Source organism: Hemiscyllium ocellatum, chromosome 30 (genome assembly GCF_020745735.1).
Source record: "Hemiscyllium ocellatum isolate sHemOce1 chromosome 30, sHemOce1.pat.X.cur, whole genome shotgun sequence".
NCBI lineage: Eukaryota > Metazoa > Chordata > Chondrichthyes > Orectolobiformes > Hemiscylliidae > Hemiscyllium > Hemiscyllium ocellatum.
The window spans coordinates 28,217,495-28,238,439 of record NC_083430.1 but is presented as its reverse complement, the minus strand read 5'-3'; the positions used below and the strand labels follow the sequence as shown (position 1 = coordinate 28,238,439).

The 20,945-nt window shown below is 40.1% G+C and overlaps 1 protein-coding gene across 2 annotated transcripts in view; it reads left to right on the top strand.

Annotated features, from left to right (window-relative positions):
• LOC132829872 (claspin) overlaps positions 1–17,531 on the top strand; it is a 62,434-nt gene extending 44,903 nt beyond the window's left edge. For both annotated transcript variants that reach the window (XM_060847268.1, XM_060847267.1), the window contains exons 25-26: positions 6,855–7,022; positions 17,300–17,531. In XM_060847268.1, coding sequence (XP_060703251.1) covers positions 6,855–7,022; positions 17,300–17,416 — 285 coding nt within the window. In that variant the 3' untranslated portion in view covers positions 17,417–17,531. The remainder of the gene's footprint in view (positions 1–6,854; positions 7,023–17,299) is intronic.
• The last annotated feature ends 3,414 nt before the right edge of the window (positions 17,532–20,945 follow it).

Genomic DNA, 20,945 nt, shown 5'->3' with positions numbered 1-20,945 from the left:
AATGTACAGAGCGATCTGGGTGCTCAGGTCCATTGTACCTTCAAGGTGGTAAAGAAGGTATACAGCATGCTTTCCTTCATCAGACAGGGTATTGAGTACAAGAGTTGGCAGGTCATGTTGCAGTCTATAGGACTTTGGTTCGGCCATGTTTGGAATACTGCGTACAGTTCTGCCATCACATTACAAAATGGATGTGGATGCTTTGGAGAGGATGCTGAGGAGGTTCACCAGGATGTTATCTGGTATGGAGGGAGCTAACTGAGGAGAGTCATAGAGATGTACAGCATGGAAACAGACCCTTCGGTCCAACCTGTCCACGCTGACCAGATATCCCAACCCAATCTAGTCCCACCTGCCAGCACCCGGCCCATATCCCTCCAAACCCTTCCTATTCATATACCCATCCAAATGCCTCTTAAATGTTGCAATTGTACCATCCTTCACCACATCCTTTGGCAGCTCATTCCATACACTTAGCACCCTCTGTGTGAAAATGTTGCCCCTTGGGTCTCTTTTATATCTTTCCCCTCTCACCCTAAACCTATGCCCTCTAGTTCTGAACTCCCCGACCCCAGGGAAAAGACTTTGTCTATTTATTCTATCCAAGTCCCTCATAATTTTGTAAGCCTCCGATGCTCCAGGGAAAACAGCCCCAGACTGTTTAGCCTCTCCCTGTAGCTCAGATCCTCCAACCCCGGCAACATCCTTGTAAATCTTTTCTGAACCCTTTCAAGTTTCACAACAGCTTTCTGATAGGAAGGAGACCAGAATTGCACACACTATTCCAACAGTGGCCTAAACAATGTCCTGTACAGCCGCAACATGACCTCCCAACTCCTGTACTCAATCCTCTGACCAATAAAGGAAAGCATAACAAACGCCTTCTTCACTATCCTACCTACCTGCGATTCCACTTTCAAGGAGCTATGAACCTGCACTCCAAGGTCTTTGTTCAGCAACACTCCCTAGGACCTTACCATTGAGTGTATAAGTCCTGCTAAGATTTGCTTTCCCAAAATGCAGCACTTCGCATTTATCGGAATTAAACTCCATCTGCCACTTCTCAGCCCATTTGGCCCATCTGATCCAGATCCTGTTGTAATCTGAGGTAACCCTCTTTGCTGTCCACTACACCTCCAATTTTGGTGTCATCTGCAAACTTACTAGCTGTACCTCTTATACTCTCATCCAAATCATTTATGTAAATGACAAAATGTAGAGGACCCAGCACCAATCCTTGTGGCACTCCACTGGTCACAGGCCTCCAGTCTGAAAAACAATACTCCACCCCTACCCTCTGTCTTCTACCTTTGAGCCAGTTCTGTATCCAAATAGCTAGTTCTCCCTGTATTCGATGAGATCTAACCTTGCTAATGGGGAGCCTTGTCTAACGCCTTACTGAAGTCCATATAGATCAAACCTACTGCTCTGCCCTCCTCAATCTTCTTTGTTACTTCTTCAAAAAACTCTATCAAGTTTGTGAGACATGATTTCCTATGCACAAAGCCGTGCTGACTATCCCAAATCAATCCTTGCCTTTCCAAATACATCTACATCCTGTCCCTCAGGGTTTCCTCCAACAACTTGCCCACCACCGAGGTCAGGCTCACCGGTCTATAGTTCCTTGGCTTGTCTTTACCGCTCTTCTTAAACAGTGACATCACGTTTGCCAACCTCCAGTCTTTCAGCACCTCACCTGTGACTATCGATGATGCAAATATCTCAGCAAGAGGCCCAGCAATCACTTCTCTAGCTTCCCACCGTGTATTCGGGTACACCTGAACAGGTCCTGGAGATTTATCCACCTTTAACCATTTCAAGACATCCAGCACTTTCTCCTCTGTAATCTGGACATTTTGCAAGATGTCACCATCTATTTCCCTACAGTCTATATCTTCCATATCCTTTTCTACAGTAAATAAAGATGCAAAATATTCATTTAGTATCTCCCCCAGTAGATTAGATTATTTCCATTAGAAAGACGGAGGTTGAGGGGGGTCCTGATTGAGATCAACAGAATCATGAGAGGTATAGACAAGATAGTTAGCGAGAAACGTTTTCCCAGTATAGGGGTCACAACCTCCAGGTAAGAGGGGAAACGTTTAAGGGAGTTATGCATGGAACGTTCTTTACGTTGAGGGTGGTGGGTGCCTGGAATGTGTTGTCAGCGGAGGTGGTAGAAGCAGGCACGATTAGTGTCATTTTAAATGTATCTAAACATAGATACATGAATAGGCAGGGAGCAGAGGGATACAGAACCTTCAAAAATAGGCAACAGATTCAGATAAAAGATCTTGATCAGCGCAGGCTTGGGAGCTGAAGGGCCTGTTCTTGTGGTATAATTTTCTTTTTTCTCATAAATTCATATATAGGCCAGACCAGATATGGACAATAGATTATCTTCCCTAAAAGTCATAAGTGAATCATATGGGTTTTTATCATCATCAACCAGTGATTGCATTGTCTACATTGTGCTAGCTTTTCATTTCAGATTCTTAAAAACTTTATATTTCGCTGTCTGCCATCCAACTCATGTCTGCAACATTGGCCTGCACCTCTGGACTACTCATTCAGTGAGTAGGCTCATTTTCAGACATTTTGTCACCTTACTAGGTAACATCATCAGTGAATCTCCGGTGAAGCATTGATGTTAGTGACCCGCTTTAATTTGTGTTTGGTTTTCCTTGGCTTGGTGATGTAATTTTTTTTTCCTCAGAGGATGGTAAATGGGGTCCAAGTCGATAGGTTTGTTGATTAGAGTTTCGGTTGGAATGCCATACTTCTAGGAATCCTCGTGCATGTTTCTGTTTGGCTTGTCCTAGGATGGATGTGTTGGCCCAGTCGAAGTAGTGTCCTCCTTCATCTGGATGTAAGGATACTAGTGTTAGTGAGTCATGGCTCGTTGATGTTCATGTATCCTGGTGGCTAGGTTTTTGCCTGTTTGTCCAATGTCCTGTTTATTACAGTTTTTGCAAGGTATTTTGTAAATTACATTAGTTTCGTTTGTTGTCTATATGGGGGTCTTTCAAGTTAATTAGCTGCTGTTTTAGTGTGTTGGTGAGTTTGTGGACTACCATGATGCCAAGGGATCTGAGTAGTCTGGCAGTCGTTTCCAAGATTTCTTTAATGTAGGGGAGAGTGGCTGTGGTTTCTGGGCTCATTTTGTCTCCTGTTGGGGTTTGTTGCTGAGAAATCGGAGGACTCTGTTGATTGGGGTACCCATTCTTTTTGAATACGCTGTTATGATTTTCCTCTGCTCTTCTTCGTTCCTCTGTGCTGCAGTGTGTGGTAGCTCGTTGAAATAATGTTCTGATGCAGCTTCATTTAAAGGTGTTGGGATGATTGCTTCTGTAGTTCAGTATTTGGCCTGTATGAGGTGTTTTCCTGTAGACGCTGGTTTGAAGTTCCCTATTGGCTGTTTGCTCTACTGCAACATCTAGGAATGGCAGTTTGTTGTTGTTTTTCCTCCTCTTTAGTGAATTTTATGCCAGTAAGGGTATTATTGATGCTCTTGAGCGTTTGCTCTAATTTGTTTCATTTCATGATGACAGAGATATCATCCACGTTGTGGACCCCAAGTTTGGGTTGGATGGTTGGCAGAGCTGTTTGCTCAAGTCTCTGCATTACTGCCTCTGCTAAGAACCCTGATATTGGAGATCCCATGGGTGTTCCGTTGGTTTGTCTGTAAGATTTGTTGTTGAAGGTGAAGTGGGTGATAAGGAATAAGTTAGTTGTTGAAGTTAGTGTTTGATGTATGTGTCTTTGGTTTTTTTTAATAGGATAGTTAGTGTTTCCTTGGCCACATTGATGTTGATGGATGTGAACAGGGCTGTTGCATCAAAGGAAATAATTATTTCATTCTCTTCTACCTTGGTGTCTTTGGTGTTCAGGAATTCTTGGGTGGAATGGATGGAGTGTTGAGTTTCTACTAAGTGATTTAGTCTTTGGTGTAGCTCCTTGGCTAACCTGTACATTGGTGTTCCAGGTAGCAAGACTATGCTTCTGAGGGGGGCTCCTGGTTTGTGTACTTTGAGTAATCCGTCTGGTTTCATTTTTTTGGAAGTCTGTCTTATTTAATTCTGCAGATTTCTGAAGTTTTTGAGGAGGGCTGTGATTCTGTTCTCTAGTTTTGGGGTCAGGTGTTCACCACCTGAAGACAAAAGACTTATGACAGTCATTGTAAACCAAAGAGACTATGTTGAGAAAGCGAATGCACTGCTTGCAGCTACTGACACTTACCAACAGGTGGCAATAGGCTTGATTCCATAACTAGAGATTTGAATCATAACCCAACTGAAAAAAAGCTTCAAATCTGGAAAATTAAATAAAACAGACTTCCAAAAACCAGATGGATCCAACACACCCCACCTCTACAGATTTCCCAAAATCCACAAACCAGAATTTCCTCGCAGATCCATTGTCTCGCTATCTGGAACACCAAAGACTAAAACACTTAGTAGAAGACTCTCACAGCACCATCCATTCCACCCAAGAATTCTGGAACACCGTCAAAGATGCCACGATAGAAGAGGATGAAATAATGGTCTCCTTTGACATAACAGCCCTGTTCACATCCATTAACATCAACCTGGCCCAGGAAACACTGACTACATTATTAGAAGAACCAAAGGCACGCATACTAAACACCACCAACTTCTTCAACAAGGGCAACATCGTCAAGCTTTTGGACCTTTGCCTTAACACCAACTGCACTTCCAATAACAAAACCTACAGACAAACCAATGGAACACCCATGGGATCGCCAATATCTGGGTTCTTAGCAGAGGTAAGAGCTGAAAATGTGTTGCTGGAAAAGCGCAGCAGGTCAGGCAGCATCCAAGGAACAGGAGGTTCGATGTAAGCCCTTCTTCAGCAGAGGCAGTAATGCAGAGACTTGAGCAAACAGCTTTGCCAACCAAACCTTGGGTCTGCTACGTAGATGATACCTTTGTCATCACCAAGCAAAATAAATTAGAGGAAATCTTCAAGACCATCAATAATACCCTTACTGGCACAAAATTTACTAAAGAAGAGGAAAACAACAACAAACTGCCATTCCTAGATGTCACAGTAGAGCAAACAGCCAATGGGGAACTTCAAACCAGCATCTATAAGAAAACAATTCATGCAGACCAAATACTGAAGTACAGAAGCAATCATCCCAACACCCACAACAAAGCTGCATTAGAATGTTATTTCAACGAGCCACCACACTCTGCAGCGCAGAGGAAAATCACAATAATAGCGTATTCAACAAGAGCGGGTACCCAATCAATGCAGTCCTCCGATTTCTCAGCACAAACCCAAACAAGCAGGCAAAACCTGTCCTGAAACCCGAACCACTCTCCCCTACATTAAAGACACCTTGGAAAAGACTGCTAAACTACTCAGACCTCTTGTTATCATGGTGGCCCACAACTCCTCCAACATACTCATGTCATTTACAAAATACCTTGCAAGAACTGTAACAAACACTATATTGGACACACTAGCCACCAGGATACATGAACATCAGTTGGCCACAAAAAGCTATGACCCACTCTCACTAGTAACCTTGCATCCAGATGAAGGAGGACACCGCTTTGACTGGGGCAACACATCCATCCTAGGACAAACCATACAGACACGCATGAGAATTCCTAGAAGCATGGCGTTCCAACCGGAGCTCTATCAACAAACATATCGACTTGGACCCCATTTATCACCCTCTGAGAAAACGAAAAGAAAATGTTGTCATCACAGGAAATGACGTCACTAAGCTAAGGAAACCTAAGCACAAATAGAAAGCGGACAAATACACGCCAGTGCTTCACCAGGGGCTCATTGATGTTACCTAATATGGTGACGAAACATCTGAAAATGAACCTTCCTACACAGTGAGCAAACTTACATCCAGTGACATTAGTACTACACTGCCACCTTAAATTTGTGCTGTAAATTAAGTTGTGTTGAGTTGAACTTAATATCAAGTTGGTATGTTTGACCAGTCTTATCTAATCTGGTGTAGTCCAAAACATCTGAACGTTGTCCCCCACCAATAAGTCTATGCTCAAGTGTCCACAAATTTGTGCAAACATGATGTTTTAACTGACAAAAATATTCAGAAACCATTTTAGATGGACGGAACAAGTAAAGCCAGTGTTCAGCCCAACTTTGTTTCTGCACAATATCTGAAAGTTTTCCCACGAAGTATACAAAGTTACACCTGCTAAAGTAGTGAGACTTTGACTTTTTATAAAGGCTATTTTGATGGACAAGTTCATATCAGATTTGTACTGGCATTTTGGTTGGGGTTGTGGGATATACATTTGGACAGGATAGATTCAAGGCGTAGGAAGAATAGAAAACCTGATTATGTTGGTATTGGTTGCGATGCAAAAATTGTTAATTGCTTGCACAGTTGCAAGGCAGAATGATTTAGCAGGCATGTTTGTTGAACTCTAACCCTCTTAACATGACAACTCAAAACTTTTATGTACTGAGTAGAAGTTTGTCTAAATGTTTATTCTTAAATCATCTTCAGAAGAATGTATTGTCATGGACCAAATTTGGGGTGTATAATGAAACTTGAACTGTACACAAAGATCACTAACTAGTCCTATCAATAGATTTCCTTATTAATTAACTTTTAAGCAAAATTAGATCAACAGTTAGAAAATGTACTCTCTTTTTTCAAGTTGGTTTATTTATTTCAAAATTATATGATGTAATGTTATGGGACTATTTATGGTTAGATATGGAAGCATTCAATCTTGTATCTCTCTTCAATTCTCTGCTGATATGAAATAATTATTCCAAAAATGTCTACTTGGAGTAGAGATGTTACTGACAGTTCATTTTTTAAAAATATATAGATGAGAAATGGATCTTTGCTAAATCAACCTCGGGAAGTACTGCAGAAACTAGCAACAATGTCAGAAGTGAATCTAAATGCTCCTCGTGCCAACTCCCGTAAATTTGTCTTCCATACACTATCTCCAGAAAAGGATGAAAAGAAAATGATGACAGAATCAAAACCGCAGGTAAGAATACAGTAAGATCAGTGTGTACAATATAAATGTCATTACTTCCTTTCTATTTCTGATGTTTGGTTCACTTCCTGATTAGTCAGTAATATGTTGTAAATTACATTGTGGTAAGATATGCTCTGACCTGCTTAACTGTTGTTTGCTTGTAAAGATGCTTTCAAGGAAGAATAAAGATTGAAACTCTTTTATTTGCTGTAATCAATTGCTTCACTTGATAGTTCCTTCTGGCTGCTTACAATGTTTTACTTAAAAATCACAACACCAGGTTATAGTCCAACAGGTTTATTTGGAAGCATTAGCTTTTGGAACGCTGCTCCTTCTTCATGTGGTTGTGAAGCAGGACCATAAGACACAGCATTTATAGCAAAAGATTAGTGTCGTGCAAGTAAAATTATATATTTAACAAACCTAGATTGCAGGTAAGTCTTTCATCATTTAGAATGCGTTACAGATTTTGGTTCATTAATATGTAAATCCAGAACAACTATTAAGTAATGTTCTCAAGATAACTAAAGGTTTTCTAAAGAAAGGTGACATCTTGGCTCAGACAATGCATTAAATGTGTGAGGTCAGAGACTGTCTGTATCCCAGTCTTGACTCCAACTAGTTCTATTTCCAAAGTGGGATTTCCAAAATGTTAAATGAATTGACTTGCCTACAGATTGTGCATTTCTTTGAGTAAAATCAAATATATCTGAAAGTATAATTCTGCAAATGCAAATTCAACCCATAGACTTATTATGTGTGCGCGTTTGGAGTGTGCGCATGTGAGTGTTTGATGGGATTTACACCTGTGAGAGAATGCATGCGTTTTGTGCGTGTGAGGGGTATGTGTATATGTGTTGCACGCGTGTGTGTTTGTATAGTGTGGTGGGGTCACCTGTAATATGACATGAAACCAAGGTCCTGGTTGAGGCCATCCTCATGGGTACCAAACTTGACTATTCCCTCTGCTAAGCCACTTTGCATTGTTGCCTGCCCTGAAGATGAAAGACTTAACACCAATCTAGATTTGTTAAATATATAATTTTACTTGTATGACACTGTAATCTTTTGCTATAAATTTTGTCTTATGGTCCTGCTTCACAATCACCTGAAAGGAGCAGCACTCTGAAGGCTAGTGCTACCAAATAAACCTGTTGGATTATAACCTGGTGTTGTGTGGTTTTTAACTTTGTCCAGCCCAGTCCAACACCAGCTCCTACACATCATTACAATTATTTACATTGAGTGAACAGTTTCTGCATCAGTATTTCTGAAGACTATGCAACCAGTGTAGAAGGAGGAATTGGAAATGCCACTTAGCCCAAGGTTAACTTGCAGTCTGCATTCCTGCTAATCCCTTTTTCTTCTGCATGGATCTCAGAGGGCACTGTGTCAGCAACATCCAAAGCCAGAAGTCAAAGCTGCATATTGTGTTGGTATACCGATCACAGTGCATAGACCCTCTGAGCAGATGTGTAACAGAGTGGATTAAAGAGAACATTGCTTACCATTATTATCTAGCACTGGAAGGCTGCTCTGAAGAGTTTATCAGATAACTAAAAGAAGGTTTTAGAGTGCGCTTAGTTTTTTTTAGCATTTGTCAACAATATAGTCTACATTAATTAATGCATGAACTTAGATTAATGGATATTTGTGTGGTTACGAAATAAACTTCATTGTTGTAGATTAGCATACTTTTATGGAAAGACAAAGTTGGTAGGTTACGGAAAGATATTGAAAAGGCATGGGTATGAGTGTTTTAATAGTAGAGATGGATGTTGGTTGTCTTTGTCGTAGAGAAGATGTATGATCAGAAGCCTAGATCAGTGTCAAATACAACATCAAAACTGCAAATAGTTTGGTTGAGCCTGAGAATGTCCAGGAAGGGGATTGGAATCATGCCTGGAGATCTGAACGCACTGTTAATTTGGACATTTTGGTTTGCCAAAGTTGTTGAACAATTGTTATGGCACACCAGAAGTAACGGATTGAGAGAGGTGATGCTGAGGTGTAGGGCTAAGTAGCATCAGTATATATGTGGAACCTAACACTATATATTTAAATGATGGTGCTGGAAGAGCACACAATGAGCACTTTGTATGGGACAAGTGTTAATCTGTTTGTTACCAAGTGCGACTGAATCAACTTGGCATATTTTTGTAGAAAATAGAAGATCAGTGTGTCTGAAATCGGAGTTATTTTTCTTTCTAACTCTGGCCATTAAGATTTTGATGATTAGATTGTTGGATGTAACTTGCATTCCAGCTTTCTTTGTCAAAGTGATAAAAACAGACTGACTTAGACCTTCAGGGATCATACCTGAGTAGTAGATGTTGGTGATGGTCAGTTGTTCAGTTCATAAATGTCCTGTTGCTTCAATTTTTTTAATATTATTTCATTAGCTCCTGGTAACTTCCCATTCAGCCCAAACTCTTTCTTGTTCCCCTTAAATTTCTGTGTCTGTATATTCACTACATTGCTCTCACATTGTCCTTTTCAAGCAGAATTGAATCATCTTTTGCTTTCCAACATCCACAGGAACTGTAAGGAAATTTTTTAACTTGTTAATGAAATTTTAGAAGTGCAGCATTTCAATTGTCTGAATTGAGGTGGATTTGTCGTGGCGCCATTTTTTTTTTCTCTTGTGCAACCTCTACAGTTATCATCCTCAGAATCCTAATGGCCAGAGTATTTTAAACAAAAAATTAAACCAGAGATTTATTGACATGAGCTGAGACCTTGGAAGAGTAAGGATGCTGAATATCTTTTGACACCTTCACCTTCCACGGACATCTGAGCAGCTCTGAGTTGCCCTTCAGGTTCGGTTGATGGGGCTGGCAGCTGGTGTGCAGCAGTCATCCATTCCAGCAATCACTGTGCCAAATGTGTGACTGTAGTTCGGCACACACATTCCATGTCATCCAGGGATGTCAGTGCTCATGTACATTAAGCAGACTGATCCAGGCCAGCACTCTTCCCTTGCCAAGGCCTTGCACTTGCATCCACTCTGAGTGCTGCTCCATGTATGTCTCCAATGAAATTGGCCAACTTCAAGGTCCGATGTTATGCAGTCAAGCCACTGAGACAATGTAGAGCCATAAGGTCAATGGACTCCTTTGCTTGCAGTGAGTGAGCTCAGACTACCGCAAGAAACAGCAGAACGTCCACACACCTACCCCTCTAATTGGACAAATACAAATGGTGACTCTCCAGGCTCCATATCCCTGCCTGTTTAGCATTGTGACTTACTCCCTCCCCTGAAAGGGGCAGATGGATCTGACTCTGACACCTCTGATCCTGTGCCAACAACTCAACACATCACTAAAAAGTACTTGTATCTGAGTTGGTTAACTGTGGACAATAAAATTACATTATTGAGACTTGATTTCTCTTCCTGAAGCCCAAGGGATAATCTGGTCTATGGGATTGGGGTGAGGCAGCCAAGCTGGAACAATGAGAAGGAGAAATTTGTCTGTCATTTCTTGTGCAGTAAAATTATTCCAGTTCTGTTACTGTCATTATCTATGTGTACACAACTCTTCTGATTCAACCCTATCCTTGCAGACTGTCTCATTCTTCTTTATCCTTCATAGGGTAGGAGGTTGCTGGCAAAGCCAGAATTTGTTGTCATTCCTTACTGGCCCTTAACTGTATGATTTTTTTTTTAGAATTTTTAAGCAATGAAGAGTGAACCACTGTGTGTAAAGGACATGGTCACCCTTCGATAGCAAGGATGTTGTTAGAGGGTGCAGAAAAGATTTACAAGGATTTTGTCAGGACTGGAGGGTTGGAATTAGAGACTGAATAGGCTGGGACTTTCTTCTCTGGAGCATCAGAGGTTGAGGGGGTGACCTTTAGAAGTTCATAAAATCATAAGGGGCATAGCTAGGATGAATGACCAATGTCTCTTTCCCATGGTAAGGGAGTCCAAAACTAGAGGGCATAGGTTTAAGGTGAGAAGGGAAAGATTTAACAAGGACCTGAGGAGTAACTTTTTAATGCAGAGGGTGCTGTGTGTATGGAATGAGCTGCCAGAGGAAGTGCTGGAGGTGGGTGCAATTATAACACTTAAAAGACATTTAGATGGGTGCTTGGATAGGAAGGGTTTAGAGGGATCTGGGCCAAATGCTGGAAGATGGAACTAGGTTAGTTTGTGCTCAGTGCTTAGCACTGCTGCCTCACAGTGCCAGAAACCCAGGTTTGATTTGAGTCTCTGGCGACTGTGTGGAGTTTTGCATGTTCTCACTGTGTCTGTGCGGGTTTCCTCCAAGTGCTCCAGTTTCCTCCCTCAGTCCAGAGATGTGCAGGTATGTGATTTGGCTATGCTAAATTGCCTATAATGTTCAGGAATGTGTAGCTTAGGTGTATTAGTCATGGTAAGTGTAGAGCAATAGGGTAGGGGAATGGGTCTAGATAGGTTACTGTAGAGATTCTATGATAAGAGGTTGACACTGATGAGTTGGACTGAAAGGCCTGTTTCCGTGCTATATGACTCTAATGTTAATGAACTAAATGGATTTTCATGACAGTCAGTAATAGGATTTTATGGTCACCATTACTGATACTAACTTTATATTTGTGGATTTATTTGCTGCATAAATGTACTTTCAAAACTCATACAGGAATAGACAAAGTAGATGCCAAAAGGGCATTTCTCCAGATGTGAGGTCTAGAACTGGGGGCACAATTTCAGAATAAAAGACAATCCATTTAAAACTGAGAAGGAGGAGCCTTCTCAGGGTGGTGAGTCTTTAGAATTCTTTGCCCCAGAGGTATTGGAAGTCAGTCATGAAGCTCAAGATGGATATTGATAGATTTCTAGTTACCAGTTATGTTAGTGATATAGGGATAGCTGGGGAATATGGCATTGAGGTAGACCATGTCAAATCATCTATCAGAGCAGGGAATGCTTAACGGCTGATTGCCCTATTCTGTTTCTGTGTTCAGCCAGCTACCATGGTGGGATTTGAACTCCTGTCTCTGGGGCATTATTCTGGGTCTCTAGATTACTAATCTAGTGACATTTCCACTACACTACCAACTTCTTTCGTTCTTTTTCAAGTGATGTGGGATTTGCTGCCCAAGCCAGCATTTATTATCATCCGTATGAACTGCCTTCTGGAATTGCTGCAGTCATTTGATGTCAGTAAATTCACAAAGTTGTCTGGGGAGGGAGTTTGAGGATTTTGACACAACGATAGTGAGGGGGTCGTAGTGCATGTCCAAGTCAGGATGGTGAGTGGCTCAGAGAGGAACTCTGGTGAATGTGTTACCTTGTCCTTCTCTATGGTAATCGGTTGTGTTTTTGGAAGTTTCTGACTAAGGAGCCTTGTTGAATTTCCACAGTGTATTTTGTAGTTGGCATAAACTACTGCTATTGCGCATAATTGGTGGAGGAAGTGAATCTTTGTGGTTGTGGTGTCATTCAAGTCATCTGCTTTGTTTTGGATGGTGTCAAACGTTTTGAGTGTTATTGGAACTGCACTTGTCCAGGTCAGTGGGAACTGTTCCATCACACTCCTGACTTGTGCCTTTTTATTCCAACATCTCTAGTCTGAAATTAATGCTACCTCATTCCTCTGTAGTAATCTAGTTTTACCATATCCTTCCCTTCAGAGTACTGAACTATACATGCATTTTAATCAAGGGACATCACAAGTTTGCTCAAACTCCAAGCAAAACTAAAAGAAAAATCTCTCTCATTTTAAGCTATGGGTATTTTTCTTAGGTTAAAAAACTTCTCCTGACCACCTTGTCTGGAGTATGTCTGCACAAGAAATGTTGTACACAAAAGCCATTAATTCTAAAGTTAGGCCTCTATAACCTTTTTAAATGAAATCACCTTGACTACAGAAATACTTAGGCTAATCACTTTAAAATAAATTAATCTAATTATTTACTGCACCCAGCAGCTGTTTGTGACCTTCTAGTAATGCAAAAAGGGTCAGAGCACTTCAGAATTCATTGCTGCCTTTCTGATTTTGTGTCCTTAAATGTACTAGCTATTTGAATAGCATCATAAAGGAATACTGCAAATTGTGTGAAAGAACGGCTCCGTACATGCACTTATTGTGATGCATGTTGTAGCTGCAACTGAATGCTGGCGTTTTCTTCTCTGTTTTTTAAAAAAAAGCAGAAGTTACAAACTACCAGGTGATAGTCCAACAGGTTTATTTGAAATCACAAGCTTTCAGGGTGTAGCCTCTTCAGGTGTTGGGCAATAACCTGGTGTCAAGTGACTTCTGACTTTTTTCCATCCCAGTCCAACACTGGCACCTCCACATCATAACAGTATGACAGCTCTACTGCTTTACTCCCTCCTCTTCACTGCTATGCTGTTACACTTTCTGGTCCTGTGACCAAGTCCCTCATATCAACAATGCAGCAGCAATCAATGATAGAATGGCTGAAGGTCAAGTGGATGAGATGATAAGCTTAATGCTGGTCTTCATCCATTCACAGCGTTTAGCCAGATTGCCAAATGATTGCATTTTATCTACACCAAGAAATGGTGGCAGAATAAAACCACTCCCATGGTTTATTCTGAGAATCCACTCAAGCAACAGAGAAGGCATTGTTCCCATAAAGTCCATACTGGGCCTTTAATTCCAAGATAATCTAACAGATGGACACTTCTAGCTGTGACACTTATCTTACAACCCAGCAATAGATTCTCCAAAGCTCAGTAGTGAGTGTTGAGGACTTCAAACATGCATTTTAGATAGAGCACTGTCTATATGTGCCCAAGTTCCTAAATCTGTGTCAGGCCAATCTCTGACCTCTCACCGTTCTGGAATCTCTTGGCCTGCTTTGAATCCAGTCCATCCGCCCTGTTCCAAAACTGAGTTGCGGGTGCCCATTTCTTTTAGAGAGAATTTTCACAGAATTGGGAATTGTCCATCTATATGGATCTAACCTGGGAATGAAACTCAGGACCTGTGTGTTTTTTTTTTGTGGGGGTTAGATGCAGTCAACCTTTTCAAGATGTCAGCATTGCGAAATTGAAAACCACCAACCTTTTTTAAAATTTGTTATCTTAAAGCTTTTGATTAAGTCTAATGTAATCATCTTTCATGCTGCAAGACATCAGCAGCAGCAAAGACCATTGGTTTAATCAGAGGTTTTGTTGGAATCGGGTAGTGATGGTCCGATTTGAGAACAAGCTTGGCAATTGGAAAGCAATGAAAAGAGGTTAGACAAGGCTGTGTTCTGTTTCTTCTGCCTATATCATGATGGCTTTCTGAGGAACTGAAGGGATAGTATAAAAGTAAGAGCATTTGCTACACTGCTACTGCATTACTTAGGATGTTGGTTTGCTCGCTAAGCTGTAGGTTTGATATCCAGGCGTTTGATGTTACCTAGCCAGGTAACATCAGTGGCAACCTCCAAGTGAAGCGAAGCTGTTGTCTCCTACTTTCTATTTATATCTTTCTTCTGGATGGGGTTCCTGGGGTTTGTGGTGATGTCATTTCCTGTTCATTTTCTGAGGGGTTGATAGATGGCATCTAGATCTATGTGTTTGTTTATGGCGTTGTGGTTGGAGTGCCAGGCCTCTAGGAATTCTCTGGCATGTCTTTGCTTAGCCTGTCCCAGGATAGATGTATTGTCCCAGTCGAAATGGTGGTTTCTTCATCCATGTGTAGGACTACAAGGGAGAGAGGGTCGTGTCTTTTTGTGGCTAGCTGGTGTTCGTGTATCCTGGTGGCTAACTTTCTTCCTGTTTGTCCTATGTAGTGTCTGTGGCAGTCCTTGCATGGAATTTTGTAGATTACGTTGGTTTTGTCCATGGGTTTTACTGGGTCTTTTAAGTTTGTAGGTTCCTGAATGAGAGTGTTGGTGGGTTTGTGCACTACTCGGATTCCGAGGGGTCTTAGTAGTCTGGCTGTCATTTCTGAAACTTCTTTGATGGGTGGTTAGGGTTTCTGGCTGTGTTTGGTCTGCTTGTCGTGGTTTGTTCCTGAGGAATCTGCGCACCGTATTTTTTGAGTATCCGTTCTTTTTGAATACATTGTATTGGTGGTTCTCCTCTATTTTCCGAAGTTTTTCTGTGCTGCAGTGTATGGTGGCTCGTTGGAATAGTGTTCTGATACAGCTTCATTTGTGTGTGTTCGGATGGTTGCTGGGGTAGTTAAGTATTTAATCAGTGTATATACAGAAAACCGACAAACAGAGGAGAACCACCAATACAATGTATCCAAGAAGAACGGATACTCAAAAAATACAGTGCGCAGATTCCTCAAGAACAAACCACGACAAGCAGACCAAACACAGCCAGAAACCCTAACCACCTTACCACACATTAAAGAAGTTTCAGAAATGACAGCCAGACTACTAAGACCCCTCGGAATCCGAGTAGCGCACAAACCCACCAACACTCTCATTCAGGAACCTACAAACTTAAAAGACCCAGTAAAACCCATGGACAAAACCAACGTCATCTACAAAATTCCATGCAAGGACTGCCACAGACACTATGTAGGACAAACAGGAAGAAAGTTAGCCACCAGGATACACAAACACCAGCTAGCCACAAAAAGACACGACCCTCTCTCCCTTGCAGTCCTACACATGGAAGAAAAAACCACCATTTCGACTGGGACAACACATCTATCCTGGGACAGGCTAAGCAAAGACATGCCAGAGAATTCCTAGAGGCCTGGCACTCCAACCACAACGCCATAAACAAACACATAGATCTAGATACTATCTATCAACTTCTCAGAAAATGAACAGGAAATGACATCACCACAAACCCCAGGAACCCCATCCAGGAGAAAGATATAAATAGAAAGCAGGAGACAACAGCTTTGCTTCACTTGGAGGTTGCCACTGATGTTACCTAGCCAGGTAATGAAACGTCTGGATATCAAACCTACACCCTAAACCTCAACCTGAACTACAAACCTTGCAAAAAATACTGCATTACTTCTAAGAAGAAATGGAGATTTGCAAAAATTATTCAATACAATTGCAAAGGGAAATGGTGGTAGGGCATATACTCAACTGCAATGAAGTCTATACTATGGTATTGATGATAAAAGGGAATATGCAGCACCATAGGAAATGGATGCAAGTTATTCAATTCAGCTATCTAAGAAATGATACTGAAATCTAAGGGCAGGGCAGATTTTTTTTTCAAAATCTGGCAACATTTTAAAGAAATGTTGGATCGATAACTAATTTATGCATGTTTACTTGGGAAAATAAAAAAGAAAATCAACTTTTCAATGTACTTAAGGATCCTAAAGGTAAACTAGGTGGAGAAAAGAGTCAAGATATTTGAGTTACTCAAAGAAGAAGAGACTGCTTCAACCATATCTAAATCAGACAAATGGGGGTCACCTAGTATGTTATCTGTGTAGAAGTTTTGGAGTGCCCAATCATTCATGGAAGAAGAAGAGGAGGCTGACAGTGAAGGAGTCAGCTAGACAAGATTAAAGACTGGCTTGGCCAGAACCCCAGCAAGGTCATCCACTGTTGCTATGATTTGGAAGTCTGGAGAACCCATGGTCACCTACATCATCTGGCATGGAACTTAGATAATAAGTAGAGCATATGTGAAAACAGGCATGAAGATTTTAAGTATTTAGGTCCTCCATTAGTGTACCAGTATAACATAATCTAAAAGACTAATGTAATGATGCTCTTAATAACTTGGAATTCAAAAACCAAAGGTTATTCAATTGTATAAAGCCTTAGTTGGACCATATCTGAAGTGCTGCTTTTGTTTTTGGACACTGAATCTCAGGAAATTCGTTTAACTTTTAAAAAGAATAAAGTTCTGATTCAGTAGAACTATATTGTGGTTTAAAAGGTTCATTGAGGATGGCTGAGCTCTTGGTTGTAGTTCCTTGCATTGAAAGGTCAGTGGGTGATGTAATCAAATGTTATGTTCCTAAGAATGGACTTGAAAGATCTGTCAATGATAGTACTTCCTCTAGGGACATCCAGACGCGGGAGCGTTATAAAATTGGAGCTAGGCTGTTTTGCAATGAAGTTGGTCATCTTTTTCTGTGTATTAAAAAAAAGTAATGAAAATCTGATGCACTCTCCCAAAAAAAGTAGCTGCTGTATCAATTGATATTTTCAAGACTTGAGAAAGACTTTGTAGCTAAAGGTATTATCGATATGTTCAAAATAAGTGAGTGAGGCTGAAGGACAGATCAGCGTTGAAAGAAACTCCTAGTTATATTCTGATGTCCTACCAATTGAGTGACTTTTGCTGAATTTGTTGATGTTTGGAACCAAATTGTCAACAGAACTAATAAATCCACTTCATTTTGCAGACAAAAAGAAAGGCAGCAGCTACTCCAGTCACCTCTTTGACAAAACGCCCACGGACAGAGAAGACACCAACAAAACGCTCCCATACCAGAAGTATATTCCAATATCTAGAAAAATGATTATTGTAATTATAATGTAGCTTCCAATTGTGGTCAGCTTGTGTTTGTAAATTAGCTGTGTTGTACATGTATGTTATATAAATGCTCTTGTTAGATTGTTTTATCCAATAAATAAATTACCCATTTTTATAATTTTCTGACTTTAATATCATTTTTAAAGCTTTCATTCAGACATTTGCTATCGGTAGCATTAAAATATTCAAAAGTTACTTGTCTAAATTCAGGTAGCATCAAATTATCGTCCAAGTGAAAATTTGAGATTTAAATTTGAAAGAAACCTGGAAACTGTCTGTGGAGAGCAAGCAGTTAATACTACTATAAGGATTTATCTTAATCCTGAGAAACACCAAATGAAGAAAAGAATAAATTCTGATCAAATAGGTATGATCCAATCTATTGCAGTTCTTTTTAACCAAGTAGATTAGTGATGAAAGAAGTCAAGTGAATATGCAAATTTTAGTTTCTCACATAGAATTTTTTAAAGTGTGAGGGAGTTTTATTATTGTGCCATACTGACAAGTAGCTGCATTGAGTCTAGAGCATAAAATGGGCCATTTGCCCCAACTGGACAATTCTGACACTTGTACGCCACTGATACAAATCTCCTCAGTCTGTTTCCAGAGGGTAAAAAACACCTGGGATGCTCAATGACTGTAATAAGTGAAATGATGTTCAAATAAGTGGAAACTGACTTTTATTGCCCATAGGATTTTTTACCAAGTAGTTTAGGTGGTGCCAGGCAATTAATTCCTGAAAACATTAGCAGGATTAACAACACCTAAATTTTAGCAGAAAAGCCTCAGAGCAGAGGTTAATTACTAAAGCTCTGCAATGAGTTCAATAAATTTAAATATTCAGCCAGGAAGAAAAACACAGACTTAAGAAATGTGAATATTTAACTTGATGTGATGTTCAAAACTGACCATTATAAACAGAACATTTGCTCTTGCTGCTAAATGCCAAAAAGGTACAAAATCATTCATGCAAGGGACCAACTGGTGCTGCCACCCACATGGTCCAATATACAATGAACTGAATCAATATCACTTTGGTGTTCACTGTCATCGTTCTGAAATTTCATGTTACAGTGTGATTGCTACAGCATGGAAGAAAATCATTCAGCCCATTATTCTACACCAGCTCTCTGAGCAATTCATTTAGGTCCACTTCCCCACCTTTTTGCCATTACACTGCATTTTATTCCTTCCATTTTATACACTCTAGGTCAGTGCATTCCTGACCTTATCCACTTCCTCTAGTATGAACTATATTCACGAGTTTAGACTAATGGGAAGGGGTAGGAGAATCTCTTAGAAACCTGTAAAATTCTAACTGGGCTAGGCAAGATAAATTCAAGAAGGATTTTCTCAATGACTAGGGAGTTCAGAACTACAGGTTACAGTTTAAGGACACAGGATAGGCCATTTTGGACTGAGTTGAGAAATTTCTTCACCCAGAAAGTGGTGAAATTCTCTGACAGGTCAAGGTCAAAAGATTGACTCTTTTTCAAGAAGGAGTTTGATTCCAGTTTGGGCTAAGAATTAGTATCAAAAAGTAGGGACAGAAAGCAGGAACAGGATAGAGAGTTCAATATGAACATGGCTGATCGTCTAAAAGGCAAAGCAGACTCGAAGGGCCAAATGGCCCTACTTTCTACGTTTCACATAGTTTGTGGTCTGTACAAACTAAAACTAATAATTATTTGCTAAATGTTTGCAATTATATTGTGCTCATCTTTTCATACACTCAAATGCCAATTTTTTTTAGTTCAGCCAAATCATTCAACATAAATGCTTAATTGACAAAACTGCAATACTCCAAACTTTTGTTTATGAACTTTGAGCTTCAAATGCTTATATTTAAATTTGACAGTACAATATTCTAGCTCATAGTTACTTGACTACAATTTTGCAGCAATCTAACAGGACTTTATTTGAGAAATTGGTGACAGTGACCAAGCTGATCAATTGATCAGGGTCTACTTGCAGTGAGAAAGTTGTGTGGACCTTCTATTTTAACTCTTAAGCCCTTACTCTGGTTTTTATGTAGAGGAATCCTGAATACTGACTTTATTATTCAATCATGGGATATGGATGTTGCTGGTTATTCCAGCATTTACTGCCCATTCCTAACTGTGTGGGGACAATCAAGTATCAGCTACATTAATAAGGGTTTGGATTTGCATGTAGGTGATTTCAGATAAGGATGACAGATTTTCATTTGTAAAGAACATTAGTGAAGTTGGGTTTTTATGACAACTGACAAAGATTATATGGGTACCATTTAGACTAGCTTTTTATTCAAGATAATTGAATTCAAATTTCACCATCTGATATGCTAGGATTTGAACATTAACGGCGACTACTGGATTACTAGTCCAGTTACTTAACTCCTTTGCCTCTGCCTTTGCACGGTTAAAGAGGAAGCAGCATACAATATAATTTTTTAAGATTGTAATCCTGCAGTATTGCTGCTCTTGGATAAATAAAATTTTAAGTAAAAGATTATAATTTGCATTATGTGAAAAAAAAGTTAGCTTCACATGTGCTATTTAACATAGCTAACTCACCTAAGAGATATAAAGAAAAATGAAGCAAAGTATCTTCAAGAGTCAAATTAGAGTATAATCTAAACTGCAACTTATACTATTAAATTTACAAACACTTGCTTTTAACAATCTACATGATTTAGCATTTGATAACTAATGTGCAAATATTATCCTTGCGATTCAATTAAAATCTGCCAAATGACTTTTGTTTTCAAAATAGTCAGCCTTAGATCATCCACTTCTGTTTTTTCCACACTACACCCCCAATGGGCAGTTGAATCTTACTCATATTGTTGAGCACTTCCAACAGTTCTAAACAATGGTTACATACTGTTGCATGTATAACACAACCTTGAAGATGGGAAAGGAGAGTTATATTGTTATATAGTACTTTAAGTCACTACATTGACAATTTGTTTTCAAGTTGTTGAATCTTTAGAATCTGTTTCTCTGCACATTACAATTTCCATTTTCATATTGTCATCATTCATGTCACATCAGCAGAAAGGTATTGATAGGAGGATTGTCTGTAGCGGAGAAAGTGAGGACTGCAGATGCTGGAGATTAGAGCTGAAAATGTGTTGCTGGAAAATCGCAGCAGGTCAGGCAGCATCCAAGGAACAGAAGAATCGACGTTTTGGGCATGAGCCCTTCTTCAGGGCTGAAGAAGAGCTCATGCCCGAAACGTCGATTCTCCTTCTCCTTGGATGCTGCCTGACCTGCTGCGCTTTTCCAGCAACACATTTTCAGGATTGTCTGTAACCTCAAGTTAATTTGGGAGATTCCCAAATCAGTCCTTGCTTCCACGTTATTTGCTACTTCACTTCTATCCCACTTTTTCTTTCCTTCGCTCCTGGACATGGTAATGCTGGCTGGCCAATTTTTTTTAGTGTATCTCCTTAGTTGCCCTTGAGAAGGTGAGGGTGAGCTGCCTCCTTGAATTGTTGCAGTCCATGTGCTGTAGGTAGATCCACAATGTCT